At 42.1% G+C, this 14,679-nt stretch overlaps 1 protein-coding gene across 4 annotated transcripts in view; it reads left to right on the top strand.

The window, feature by feature from the left end:
• Positions 1 to 3,957: 3,957 nt before the first annotated feature.
• LOC128572765 (zinc finger protein 724-like) overlaps positions 3,958 to 14,679 on the top strand; it is an 86,121-nt gene continuing 75,399 nt past the window's right edge. For 3 of the 4 annotated variants that reach the window (XM_053572845.1, XM_053572842.1, XM_053572844.1), the window contains exon 1: positions 3,958 to 4,121. Coding sequence is in view for 1 of the 4 variants with exons in the window: in XM_053572842.1 (XP_053428817.1) it covers positions 4,119 to 4,121 (3 nt within the window). In the remaining 3 variants the exon portion in view is untranslated. The remainder of the gene's footprint in view (positions 4,122 to 14,679) is intronic. The other variant, XM_053572843.1, reaches the window with a different exon arrangement.

The raw sequence follows: 14,679 nt of genomic DNA, 5'->3' as shown, positions 1-14,679 counted from the left end.
GCCGCACACTCTATCCAGAGTGACAGCTCAAGACTGTCTCAAAAAAAAGAAAGGTCTGGTGAGGTGGCTAACGCCTATAATTCCACCACTTGAGAGGCTGAGATAGGTGGAGTGCCTGAACTCACAGGTTCAAGACCAGTCTGAACAAGAGCAAGACACCGTCTCTAAAAAATAGCTGGGCGTTGTGGCGGGCGCCTGTAGTCCCAGCTACTTGGAGGCTGACGCAAGAGGATCGCGTGAGCCCATGAGTTTGAGGTTGCTGTGAGCTATGATGCCACAACACTCTAAATGGTGACAAAGTAAGACTTTGTCTCAAAATTGAAAAAATACATAGCATGAATTTTTTTTTTTTTTTTTGATACAGAGTTTCACTATGTCACCCTTGGTAGAGTGCCCTGGCGTTACAGCTCACAGTAACCTCAAACTCTTGGGGTTAAGTGATTCTTTTGCCTCAGCTTCCCAAGTAGCTGGGACAAAAGGCACCCACCACAATCCCCGGCTATTTTTTTGTTGCAGTTGTCATTGTTGTTTTAGCAGGACCGGGCTCAGTTCGAACCTGCCACCCTCAGTGCATGTGGCTGGCGCTGTAACCACTGAGCATGGGCACTGAGCTCAGAGAATAAATTTTAAAGATACATAACCAAAGTTATCAGTTATGAAAACAATAATATTTTGGAATATATTAGGTGAAATAAACAGTAACAATCAATTTGATCTATTTCATCATCTTTTCTTTGAAATGACACACATAGTTCTCATTTTATTGCTTTTTCTTTCTTTTTTTTTTTTTTTTGAGACAGAGTCTCAAGCTGTCACCCTGGATAAAACACTGCAGCATCACAGCTCACAGCAACCTCAGGCTTTTGGGCTTAAGCGATTTTCTTGCTTCAGCCTCCCAAGCAGCTGGGACTATAGGCACCCACCACAACACCCGGCTAAATTCTCATTTTATTTCTATTGGACAGGCTGACTTAGAAGACTGCCTCCTTTTTCAAAGCTTAGGCTACCTCCTCAAAAGACCCAGAGTTCAGGCAAATTAAAAAAAATTCTGAAACTTTAAAATAATTGTTGCTTTTCACAAGATGGTGCCAAAGGTAAAGAAGGAAGCTCCTGCCCCTCCCAAGGTCAAAGCCAAAACAAAGGCATTAAAGGCCAAGAAGGCAGTGATAAAAGGCAACCACAGCCACACAAAAAAGGATATTCAAACATCACCCACATTTTTATTTATTTATTTATTTATTTATTTTTGTAGAGACAGAGTCTCACTTATGGCCCTCGGTAGAGTGCTGTGGCCTCCCACAGCTCACAGCAACCTCCAAACCTGGGCTGAAGCGATTCTGTTGCCTCAGCCTCCCGAGTAGCTGGGACTAAAGGCGCCCGCCACAACGCCCGGCTATTTTTTGGTTGCAGTTTGTCCGGGGCCGGGCTTGAACCCGCCACCCTCAGTATATGGGGCCGGCGCCCTTCTGACTGAGAGACAGGCGCCGCCCTTATTTATTTATTTTTTATTTGAGTGCAGATAGTTTATTTATTTATTTATTTATTTATTTTATTAAATCATAGCTGTATACATTGATATGATCATGGGGCATCATTCACTAGCTTCACAGACCGTTTACCAAGTTTCACATATACCCTTGTAAGATGCACCGCTGGTGTAATCCCACCAATCCCCTTCCCTCTACCCTCCTCCCCCCATCACCCACATTTTGAATGCTGAAGGCTCTGTGCCTCCTTTGGAGGCAGCCCTCATATCCAAGGAAGGGCTTCCTTAGGAGAAACAAGCTTGACCATTGTATCATCATCAAGTTCTCCCTGATCACTGAGTCTGCCATAAATAAGAGATAAGGCAACACACTTGTTTTCATTTGGATGTCAAGCCAACAAGCACTAGATCAACAGGCTCTATGAAAAAGCTCTATGACATTGATGTGGCCAAGGTCAACACCTGGATCAGGCCTGATGGAGAGAAGGCATATGTTCCACTGGCTCCTGATTATGATGCTTTGAAAGTTTCCCACCAGGCTTGTCATCCATAGCACAGGGGTAACAGCGCCAGACACATGAATTGAGGCTGGCAAGTCAGAGCCTGGCCAAGGCCAGCTAAACAACAATGACAACTGCAACAACAACAGGAAAATAGCTGGGCATTGTTGCAGGCACCTATGGTCCTGCCTCAGCTACTTAGGAGGCTGAGGCAAAAGAATTGCTTAACCCGAAGAGTTTGAGGTTGCTGTGTGCTGTGAGACCATGGCACTCTACCATGGCGACACAGTGAAACTCTGTCTCAAAAAAGAAAAAAAAGAAAATTGCCCACCTAATTGAAATCATCCAAAGCAAAATTCTATATACAGGGTGGACATAAAGATCATGTGCAATTTAAATAGCAAAGTATTTTAATTTAAATTGAAACAGTGAAGTTTTAAGTTTAAATAGTAAACCATTTAAATGTAAATTGCACATGAACTTATGTCCACCCTATATGTAACTTTTCAGCATAAAATATATATATTTATATACATACATTTATATATAAAAAATTGTCAATATGTTGTTTCCATGAGTGGAAAACATGTATTTACTTTGTGCATATATTATAAACAGATACCTATGTATATATAATTGAAATTAATAAAAGGAAATAATTTAGGCCGGGCTCGGTGGCTGACACCTGTAATCCGAGCACTTGGGAGGCTGAGGCAGGTGGATAGCCTGAGCTCATAGATTCAACAACAACCTGAGCCAGATTGAGACTCGTCTCTAAAAAATAGCTGGGCATTGTGGTGGGCGCCTTTAGTCCTAGCTGCTTAGTAGGTTGAGGCAAGAGAATCACTGTAGCCCAGGAGCTTGAGGATGCTGTAAGCTGTGACTCTACGGTACTCTGTCAAGGGTGACAAAGTGAGACTCTGTTTAAAAAAAAAAAAAAAGTATATAATTTATATTTAGAGCTAAATACAAATATCCCTCAGCAGAACTGCATGCCAGAGAAGGCACAAAGTCCTATGTAAAAAGAATTAAGACAGTTTATAAGGTAAAATCCACATGGTAGCTGAGCCCTTCCCTCAGGAGGTGTACCACATACTCCTAGTTATGCCTGTTAGTTGGGATCTTAAATACCACCTCCTGCACGAAATCTCCTGCAATGCCAACCCCCCTGACTGGAGACTAGAGGTAATTTCACCCTTTGAACTGCCATAGCCAGACTTTGCTTTAACTCCCAATACACTTCATGGGTCTATAAGTTCACTGAGTTCGTTATGTGCATGTTTTTACCTAAACATCATGATGTATATTGAAAACGCCTTCAAAGCAGAGTCTACCCGCTATATAAATAATAGGTGCCCAAGTCTAGCACAGACTACACACTCAGTAAATAGAGTTTCATTGCTTTAGTCGAAATTTATTAAACACTTACTGTATGGAAAGCATGGTGGCCCTGGAATATGGAGATGAATAAAGTCATGGTCCCTAAGACGGATGCAGTAGCTAATGTCTGTAATCCTAGCACTCTGGAAGGGTGAATTCAGTGCACTGCCTGAGGTCACAGGTTCAAGATCAGGCTGAGCCAGAGGGAGACCTCATCTCTTAAAAAAAAAAAAAAAAAAGGCAAGCATTGTTGCAGACTCCTGTAGTCCCAGCTACTCCGGAGGCTGAGGCAAGAGGATCCCTTGAGCCCAAGAGTTGGAGGTTGGTGTGAGCTGTGACGCCAGAGCACTCTACTGAGAGTGACAAAGTGAGACTCTGTCTAAAAAAAAGGTCATGGTCCTTGTTGTTAATGAAAAAAAAAGTGCTGTGGTGAAAAAATTGTTAGCATTTCTGGCCACTTTAAGCGTCTTGTCGGACGACATTCCTGTCACTCAACGTCAGAGAGGTGGGGCCTGAGGTCCTATCCAATCAGGGATGCGACTATATGAACTGTCCAATCAGATGCACAGCCAGAAGGTAGAAGGCGGCTCTGGGGTTCCGGAGCAGCTTTTGTTTCCGAGCCGTTGTCTCAACTTCAGCAGTTCCATCTCCTGGAGATACCAGTGGTCTCAGTAGCAGTCTCTGTCACGCTGTGACCTGCAGGTACTGGGAGATCTGTAGGGAGGACACCGGGACATCTCTGAAGCTGGGAAATGGTGAGTACAGGAGACTGGGTGTCCTGAGAGGGGGAGGGGCGTGGTTGGAGGCAGAAGTGGCTGTGGCGGACCGGGCAGTTTCCCTTCAGTTTTAGATTCTTCAGGCCGAAGTTTGCCACTGGCACCCCTTGGCTCTCTGACCCCTCTTGGCAAAAGGTGGAGTGGGGCAGGGAGTTGGGACCCTGTTGCTTGAAGCCTTCCTGGACCTGTTACTTGGACCATGGCCCAGAGCTCTCTCTGAGTAGCTGTGTCGCTGCAGCGCCGCATGTCCCTCCCTGTGGTGACAATGGAAGTGTCTTCAGGGAAGAATCCCAAGAGTGTGTGTGTGTGTGTGTGTGTGTTGGTGGGGGGGGGGGGGCTTGTTCATGAGGGAGGCTGTAGTCCGTGGAGCCCTCAACCCCTCCATTCTTTTGTTAAAAATAAACTTACGGCGGGCACCCTGGCTCTCCCTGTTGGGAAACCGGAAGTGACTTGCCTGGCTGCTGTTGTAGTTAAACACCAACGGGGAGTTGATGTGTAAAAAGGCTTTTTTATTGGAAAGGCTAGTAATTCCGGAGGACAGCGAGAGTAAGTTTTTAAATGTTGTTTTGTCTATGTAACAAATTTTAATAATTTATATAGGGAATAATTTCAAAGTATAATAAAAATATACTCATGTGATTCACAAGACAATGTAGGCAAGTTAAATACATATAACAATTAAAAAAGATCAAAAAATTGTCATCAATGAAACGACATTAAACTTGCTATTAACTTTCTATAGTGCCTCTTTACTTCCCCAGATTTTTTTCAAGATTATCATCTTTGTTCTCTATTTCTGGTTTGGCCTGTTTGACTTACTGTTCCTATGCTTTAACGTGCATTCTCAGTTCAGAAAAAGCTAAGAGGGGTTTGTGGGGGTGTCTGTGTCTATCACATTCTCTACTTTCATGTATTTTATTTTCATATCTATGAAATTGATTTAAAATGGGAGTAATCGTTACGGTTAGTTAAATTGACACGCAGGCTGTGCTGGTTAAGTTTGTTTTTTGAAATCTGTGAAACAGCGGGTACATATGAATGGTATACATCATATTTTGTAACATTAAAGAACTTAATATAACGTAAGAATAAGTATAAAGGTTCAGACTTAGGTAATGTTGGGTAATTATGACAATACTTTAGTTAGTAGGTATTGGATATTCTGAGAAATCTTGTATTGTTTCAACTATGTCCTTTACACATTTTAACTTGTTTTTAATGAGTTGGGAACTGTTAGATAAATTGAAGGAATATATAGATTTTAACGTTTTTACATTTGTGATTGTGTTTTAATAATCAATAATGGCTGCTTGATTTTTTTTTTTTTTTGTACAGACAGAGTCTCACTTTATGGCCCGCGGGTAGAGTGCCATGGCCTCACACAGCTCACAGCAACCTCCAACTCCTGGGCTTAAGCGATTCTCTTGCCTCAGCCTCCCGAGTAGCTGAGACTACAGGCACCCGCCACAACGCCCGGCTATTTTTTGGTTGCAGTTTGGCCGGGGCCGGGTTTGAACCCGTCACCCTTGGTATATGGGGCCGGCGCCTTACCGACTGAGCCACAGGCGCCACCAGGGAGCTTGATTTTTTAAGTATAGCTTCTCATACTTGTTTTAATTCACTGTTCAGAGCGTTTATGGCTAGAGCTGTTGTATTAAGGGCCTTAATGATGGCACAGGGCAATGGGCTAATTTTCAGATTGAGTCTAATAGCTATTGTGGGTATGACAAAAATGGCTAAAGTCTTGTCTTTAGCAGTGCTAAAAAGGTGTAGTCGGCTATTATAGTTTTCAGGGACTATCTGAAGTAACTTATCTTAAGTTACTTTACTACGTTTGCACCCAGGGTAGAAAAGCTTTTAATTTTAGGGAACAAGACATCCCTGTGTTGTAGATGGGATATATGAAAAACCCTGGGTGCTACATAGTAACTATCTTCGAGGTAGCTTAATGTGTCTATTGACATAAATTACAAAGGTAGTTAAGTTACTTTACTTAAGGAATTATTCTGGTTAGTACATCGTAATGGGCATCTTTTAAATTGAATATATTTATTACTAGTAGTTTCAGTTTTCAGTTGTATATCTTTTTTTCTTGACAGTAGTGTTTTTTTTGTTTTGTTTTGTTTTTTAACTGTAAGAATCTGAGGGGCGGCGCCTATTGCTCAGGAGGTAGGGCGCTAGCCTCATACACCGAGGCTGGCGAGTTGGGACCCGCCTGGGGCAGCTAAACAACAATGACAATGGCAACAAAAAAAATAGCAGGGTATTGTGGCTGGCACCTGTGGGCCCAGGTACTTGGGAGGCTGAGGCAGGAGAATCGCTTAAGCCCAAGAGTCTGAGGTTACTGTGAACTGTAACGCTAGGGCACTCTACTGAGGGCAACATAGTGAGACTTTGTCTCAAAAAGAAAAAAAAAAAAAAAGGAATCTGAGTATGTGGGCAGGCCCATAGCTCAGTGGGTAGCCACATACCCTGGGGCTGGTGGGTTCAAACTGTACAGGCCAGCTAAAATAACAATGACAACTGCAACAACAACAATAATGACCTGTAGTCCCAGCTGCTTGGGAGGCTGAGGCCACAGAATCGCTTAAGCCCAAGAGTTGGAGGTTGCTTTGAGCTGTGACACCACTGTACCTGGGCCACAGCTTGGGACTCTGTCTCAAGAAAAAAGAAAAAAAAAAAGAAAGAAAAAAAAGAATCTGAGTATGTGATAATCTTGTGGATAAATGGGAAAAGTAATTTCTGATAAATTCTAGTGGGTGCACATCTCCATTGTGCATGAAGTAAGTACCTGTAAATACCTTTTAAAAAGTTAAGACAGAAATGGTGCATATTTATGGGCTAAAGATGTCTATACATTTTTATTTCTGAAAGTGGTACAGGGATGTCAGGTGTGGTGGCTCACACCTGTAATCCCAACACTCTGGGAGGCCAAGGTGGGTGGATCATCTGAGCTCATGAGTATGAGACCAGCGTGAGTTAGAGCGAGACCCCTGTCTCTAAAAGTAGCTGGGCCTTTTGATGGGTGCTTGTAGTCCCAGCTAGTTGGGAAGCTGAGGTAAGAGAATCACTTGAGCCCAAGAGTCCCAGGTTGGTGTATGAGGCCACAGCACTGTGGGGGGCGGGGGGAGGATGAGTGGGAGTCTATCTCTCAAATAAATAAATAAAAAGAGGACATGGTTTTGGGGTGAGCACACAGCTCTGTATAGTCTCAAGTGGAAGATGACTAGGGATTATATGTCTTTAATCTTAACGTGGTGTTTCCTCCAGTCTAGTTTTTGTCGACCTCAGCTGCTTCTGGAGTGAGATATGGCTTGAGTGGAATGTGGTGGGCACAGGCTTCTAATACTGCAAGTTTCACTGTTGTGGTGTGGTTAGGAGAACACTTTGTGGACTCTTCTTTTCAGTTGTTTCTCTCAGGCTCATCTTTCCAGGTTTTGAGCTGGATCTGGATACTAGGATAAAAGGGATGTACATTTTCTGTAGGTGTTGACTAGGTTCTGGGAAGAGAAAACTTGTGAATAAGGGATAATACTCACTGCTTTGTTGTACATACTTTTGTACTTTAAGATTATATTCTGCTTGCCCTGACATTTGAATTGAGACTGCCTTCAAGGGTTTCTTTTGAACAACTTTGGGAGGATTTAATTTGACCCTGCTTCTAGGGGCTACCTTCATTCACAGTAATTGGAGGGGCAATATCTGATTTTCATGTCAATGACTCTTGGCATAGTTTGGCAGTATTTATTTAGAGTGTGATTTATTTCTTTTTTACTTTTCCTGATGATTGAGGTCTCCAGGCTGTATGCAATTTCTAGTGAATTTTCAAAAATTGCTTACGTGTTATGTAACTTCGCCATAAAAGATGGACAACTGTTACTTTGAAGGCTTCAGGGGAGCTCATAAGGGGCATAATGTTTTTCAGAAGGACCTTTATTACTTCTCTAGTTTTCTTTGTTTGCATGGGGAAGGCTTTTACTTACATTGAAAAAGTATCCATTAATACTGGTAAATAGTTCAGACTTTTGTACATTTGAGTGAAGTTTATCACCTAGTTTTCAAATGCCATCTTCTGGTATGGTTGGAGTGGTTTTTTAAATCTCTTGTCTGTTGGGGGTTGTTTCTTGTACTAAGCAAACACTGAGTTTTTTTTTTTTTTTTATTAACTGGGTGAGTTGCTTGTTTGCAACTTAGAGTAAGGCTTTTTTACAGGAATGTGTGATGTCATGAAGTCGTTTAAGAGACCTGAGGTGTTAGACTTCTGGGTAGCATGATCTGTCCTTGGCTGTTGATGAATCAGCTATTTTTTATCATGGAATTTTTCTGTTTTGTTTTTTATTTCTTTTTTTTTTTTGAGACAGAGCCTCAAAATGTCATCCTGGGTATAGTGCCGTGGTGTCACATCTCACAGCAACCTCCAACTCCTGGGCTCAAGCGATTCTCCTGCCTCCGCCTCCCAAGTAGCTGGAATTACAGGCACCCGCCACAACACCCAGCTATTTTTGGTTGTAGCCATCATTGTTGTTTGGTGGTCCAGGGCTGGATTCGAACCCGCCAACTCATGTGTATGTGGCTGGTGCCTTAGCCGCTTGAGCCACAGGAGCTGAGCTTGTTTTTTATTTCTTATGTGTGGGACTGAAATCAGGTCATTTTAGAGGCAGCATTAAGGGGGTTGTTACTGTCAGTCTTGCAGCCTGCGTTGCTACAGTGTCACTCCCTGGGTTTCTGTTGGCACTAGATTAAGTCTTTCCTGGTCTCCTGGGAAAAGCATGACTTCCACCTTGTGGGAAAATAAGACAGCTTCTAGAAGTGGTAAAACTTCTGAACTTTTTTTGAGTCAGCATCTCACTATGTTGCCCTCGGTAGAGTGCTGTGGCATCACAGCTCACTTGGGCTTAAGCAATTTTCTTGCCTCAGCCACCTGAGTAGCTGGGACTACAGGCACCTGCCACAACACCCCGCTATTTTATTTATTTATTTATTTATTTTTTGCAGTTTTTGGCTAGGGCTGGGTTTCAACCTGCCACCTCTGGCATATGGGGCCGGCGCCCTACTCCCTTGAGCCACAGGTGCTGCCCAACACCTGGCTATTTTTGGTTGTAGTTGTCATCGTTGTTTGATAGACCCAGCCTGGGTTCAAACCAGCCAGCTTCATTGTGTGTGGCTGCGCCTTAGCCACTGAGCTATAAACACCAAGCTGGAAAATATAATGTTAAACTATTTTGTAGGCTGCCTTGTCCAGGCTCTAGGTGAAAACCAAGAAATTTCACTTTCTACATTCACATTTGAGTTTTTTACTTTGATATTCAATAGCTCCATTCAGCTGTTTCAATGTTTTTTAATTTTATTTATTTATTTGAGGCAGAGTCTCACTATTTCTCCCTTGGTTGAGTTCTGTGGCATCACAACTCACAGTAACCTCCAACTCTTGGGCTTAAGTGATTCCCTTGTGTCATCCTCCCAAGTAGCTGTGTATACAGGTGGCTGCCACAGCACTCAGGTATTTTTTGGTTGTAGTTGTGATTTTTGTTTGGCAGGCCCAGGCTAGGTTCGATCCTGCCAGCTCTGGTGTATATGGCTGGCACCCTAACCACCGAGCTACAGGCACCAAGCTGGGTTGGAACTTTTGTTTTTTTTTTTGAGACAGAGTCTCACTATGTTGCCCTCAGTAGAGTGCTGTGGTGTCACAAATCACAGCATCCTCAAACTCTTGGGCTTAAGCATTTTCTTGCCTCAGCCTCCCAGTTAGCTGGGACCACAGGCATCTGCCACAATGCCCCCAGCTCCTTTTTTGTTTCAGTTGTCATTGTTGTTTAGCTGACCCAGGCTGGGTTTTAACCAGCCAGCCTCGGTGCATGTGGCTGGTGCCATAACAGCTATGCTTCGGGCATGAGCCAGTGGGAATTATTGAAGAAGGCACTTCATTCACTCATTCAAAACCTAAAAATTTTAACCAGACCCAAGATCGACTCTTCCCTCCAGGAAACTGAAAGTCACAATGCCAGAGCTGGTGGAAGACCAAGCAGTTTATTCAAGAGCAATATGAGGAGATGGCTGACTAATGTTGCAAAGACCACCTCATGTTTCTGGGCTGAACAGAATTGGTGAAAGGGGAAAGGAGCTTGAAACATTCTATGTGTAGGTTTCCATGTCTCCTTGAAATGGTTTCCTGCCATCTGTCTGTCTGGCTGACATCAGCTAGACCAAAACAGAAGTGGGAGTTAACTGCTCCCTATTTTCCTTCAAGGGGAGTTTGCTATATATATTTTTTTAAATTATAGATGTGTACATTGATGCAATCACGGGGTACAATGTGCTGGTTTTATATGTAATTTGAAATATTTTCATTTATCTAGTTAACATAGCCTTCATGGTATTTTCTTATTGTGTTAAGACGTTTATTTTCTGTATTTAGTAAATTTCACATGTATCCTTGTAAGTTCTGCAATCTTGATGCTATAGTGAATGGCTCAAAACATTTTCCTGAAAAAAAATTTTTTTTGAGACAATCTCACCATGTCATCCTTAGTAGAGTGCTGTGATGTTACAGCTCACAGCAACCTCAAACTCTTGTGCTTAAGTAATTCTGTTGCCTGAGCCTCCCAATGTTGTGTGAACCGAGACGCGAATGAGCAGCAGCTTTGCTGTAGGTGTAAACTCGCTCCTGTAATTATTAAGTCAAGAAACAGACTATACCCCGTTTGATGGCATATAGCAAAGTTCTTTATTCCACGTTTAAGTTTTATACTCTTCCAGTCACGTACACACCTAATCCATTATCTATTAGCTGAATTTTAACTTGAAAGGAAATATTTATCATATCAATGTAACCACTTGTGTAGTAAATCTCTTCCTCTAAACAGTGACTAGTTTTCTGAGCAGGGCACAAAGACAAAAACAGCTATAGGGGAACAGAGTTAATAGAAGAATATCTTCAAGCATTCACTCAGTTTACTCAGTATGAAGTAACGACTGTGAACTTCCTTCAGGGCAGAGCACCTATAGACCTCTGACAATATGTTGTTAACATATGTCAACCCTCTGGCCCGTATCTCTGAGGAAGGGTGGCATGCACTTGGATCTCAGGCTTCACGGGGTGTACTGCTTCAGAGAAAAGGCGTAAGGAATTTTCCAAAGAGCCTAACTCTGTGAGTAACCCAGGGGGGTCCAAGCGTCTTAAGCCTCTGGAAGAAAAGCATGTCATTTTAAACTCACACTGAATTTACTTTGTGTGCTTGATGTAGGATAAGTTTATTTCTAAATATTATCCTACACCCAATTAGCTTGAACCATAGGCACCCGCCACAGTGCTGGCTTGTTGTTGTTGTTTGGCAGGCCTGGATTGCATTTGAACTCCCAGCCCCGGTGTATGTGTCCAGTGCCTTAGCCGCTGAGCTACAGGCACTGAGCCCCTTCCTGAAATTGTTTTTGAGTCAGAGTCTCACTTTCTCACCCTTCGTAGAATGCTTTAGCAACACAACTCAAAGCAACCTCAAACTCCTGGGCCAAAGCAATCCTCTGGCCTTGTCCTCCTGAGTAGCTGGGACTACAGGCACCCACTACAGTGCCCAGCTCTTTATAGAGGCAGGGTCTCACTATTGCTCAGGCTAGTCTGGTACTCCTGAGCTCTGCCAAGCCACCTGCCTTGGGCCCGAGAGAATGCTGGGACTACAGGCTTCATGGTTCAAATACTCTTTTTCCCTTTTCTTATAATAGTCAAGAGGCTCGAAAAGTCCTTCTCCGCTACATATGGCTGAGTCTTTTTTCCATTCTCTCTGCATCCAGGCTTCCCATTTGCCTTAAAAAATTCTCACCTTAAATTTATATCCTGAAATAGTGAAAATCTTCCCTTTCTCTCTTTTGAAAATGAGAAAATGTAGATGCCCCAAATTCCCATTGTGGATTAGTTTGGGTCATTGGATAGTAGCAAAGAAGTGGATATGTACTGTGGAAGCTCCGTCAGTTCTATGTAAAATAAAATGACGTCCATGCACTTTTACAGAAGATGGCATTAACTGCCTAAAGTAACTCAAAGTTCTGAAAAACAGAATAATTACAAAAGACTTGCTTTCTAGGATGGTAAAGATGGCTATTTAAAGACACGATTAGAGATTAGAAGACATGTCAGATAATCTGTACCTTGAACTTTGTCAAAACTGGGTTTTTCCAGCATTAGCAACACAAGCTCCAGAGCCCAGACCCAGAACTGAAGATCTACTTGCCATGCGACACCAGGGGAAACAGTTCAATTTAGTGTCTTGAGCAACACTATTCAAAACTTCAGTGAGCACACAAATCACTTGGAATCTTATTAAAATGCAGACTAAATGATTCACGAGGCCTGGGGTGGGGCCTGAGATTCTGCAAGCTCCTCGGGGATGGGAGTGGTGCTGGTACACAGACCAAAACCTGCGTAGCAAGCTCTGAAATCATATGTGAAAAAACGGGATGAACGTAGCATGCTATGAGAAGGAACGAGGCTATGTGTGTAGAGTACTTTAGGTTCCTTGGAAGAAGGCCACCATGTCATTATAATCAGTAGTGAATTCAACAGACTATAATTTAAGTGTCTTAATAATCCTACATCTTTGAGTATAAATTCTATTGCCTAGAATTTCAGGATTATACATATTTTAGATAAAGTTATAAAGAAGTTAATGTTTACATACAAACCTAATCTTTTTCCCAAACTTAATAGCCTTTCTGATAGTTAAAATAATTTTCTAATAAAAGTTGTGTGTACCTCCTGAGATACTAAAAAACCAAAACCAAAACCAAAAAAAAAAAAACTGGGTTTTTCAACTAGTTTTTATCAGATTATGATTACTTTTTCTGGCCAGTACTATCACAGCACTGATGTTGTTTTTGCATTTGTGAGTCAGCACCTGATACTAATTTGTCCTGTTACAGTTGATATTAATTTTATACACTCAGTTATGGTGTTCTTTGACACATATTCCATTGTAGGGTTCAGTATATCTTCTGTATTGTTAATAAGTACTTGGAAGATTATCAACTAATAATGTACACAAAACAAAACATTTATTGAGGAAGCACCCCTTCCATCTTAGATTCTCTTTCATATACCTTTCCTTGGAAAGTAAAGGTTGTTATTTTTATTTATTTATTTATTTATTTTTGAGACAGAGTCTCATTTTGTCATTCCTGGTAGACTGATGCCTGGTGGCATCATAGATCATAGCAACCTCAGACTCTTGTGCTCAAGTGATCCTCTTGCTTCAGCCTCCCTAGTAGCTGGGATTATAGGAGTCTGTTACAACACCCAGTTATTTTTAGAGATGAGGTCTCTCTATAGCTCAGGTTGGTCTCAAACTTATGAGCTCAGGCTATCAGCCCTCTTCGGGCTCCCAGAGTGCCGGGATTACAGGCATGAGCCACTGTGCCCTGCCTAAAGGTTGTCATCTGGTTCAGGAATCAACTGTGGTAAATCCAGTGTGTACAGTTCACTGCATGTTTGACAAAGTATCATCGTGGGACAGAAGCATTTTCATTCCTGTTGAGCTTGTTGGAAATTTAAAAATGGAATCTTCTCCCCATATCTTCTGAATAAAAGTCTGCATTTTATCAAGATCTCCAGTTCTTTCTTGTACATGTTAAAACTTAAGAGGTACCATTTATCTCACTATAACATTTTTTTTTTTTTTTTTTTTTGTAGAGACAGAGTCTCACTTTATCGCCCTCGGTAGAGTGCCGTGGCATCACACAGCTCACAGCAACCTCCAACCCCTGGGCTGAAGCGATTCTCTTGCCTCAGCCTCCCGAGTAGCTGGGACTATAGGCGCCCACCACAATGCTCAGCTATTTTTTTGGTTTGCAGTTCAGCCGGGGCTGGGTTTGAACCCGCCACCCTCGGTATATGGGGCCGGCACCCTACCGACTGAGCCACAGGTGCCGCCCTCACTATGACATTTTTATATAAAAAAATACACAGCTTATACTATATGATGTAAATAAGGCACAAAAATATACATGCCGGTATTGGTGGCCTTATATTTCTACTGTGTTAACAAAAGAAGTGTAATGTGTTTTGTGGATGTTATGCCATCTCCTTTCTTTAGTGTTCGACAACACAGGAGCGAATATAGCTCTTCTATACTTATTAGGTAATTGCAGTCACTCATGTAAGTCAGCAACAGTTCTCTGTACTTAAGTAAAAGTGAAATTCAATCTCCCCTGGGCTTCCTGGTAAATTTGTTTGTTTTTTAGGGAGTGTCGACATTCAAGGACATGTTTATAGAATTCTCTATGGATTAGTGGGCCTGCCTGGACCTTGCTTAGCAGAATTTGTATTGGGATGTCATATTAGAGAACTATAGAAGCCTGGTCTTTCTGGGTGAGGATAACTTAAAGACACAGTTCCAGGTCTACACTAGCAATTCATAGTCTGTCTTTGTAGAATGTTTTTATTCAGTTTATTCTTTGATTGTATAAGTTTCAGGTTTTGGTTTCTAAGGAAAAGTTTAGGATATCTTGGTATAGAAATGATAATATTGAAATTGTTTTATTTTGGCATTGA

The sequence above is a fragment of the Nycticebus coucang genome, chromosome 20, assembly GCF_027406575.1.
Source record: "Nycticebus coucang isolate mNycCou1 chromosome 20, mNycCou1.pri, whole genome shotgun sequence".
NCBI classification, from domain to species: Eukaryota; Metazoa; Chordata; class Mammalia; order Primates; family Lorisidae; genus Nycticebus; species Nycticebus coucang.
Note: the sequence above shows the minus strand (reverse complement) of the source record. Positions and strands in the feature narration are given on the sequence as shown.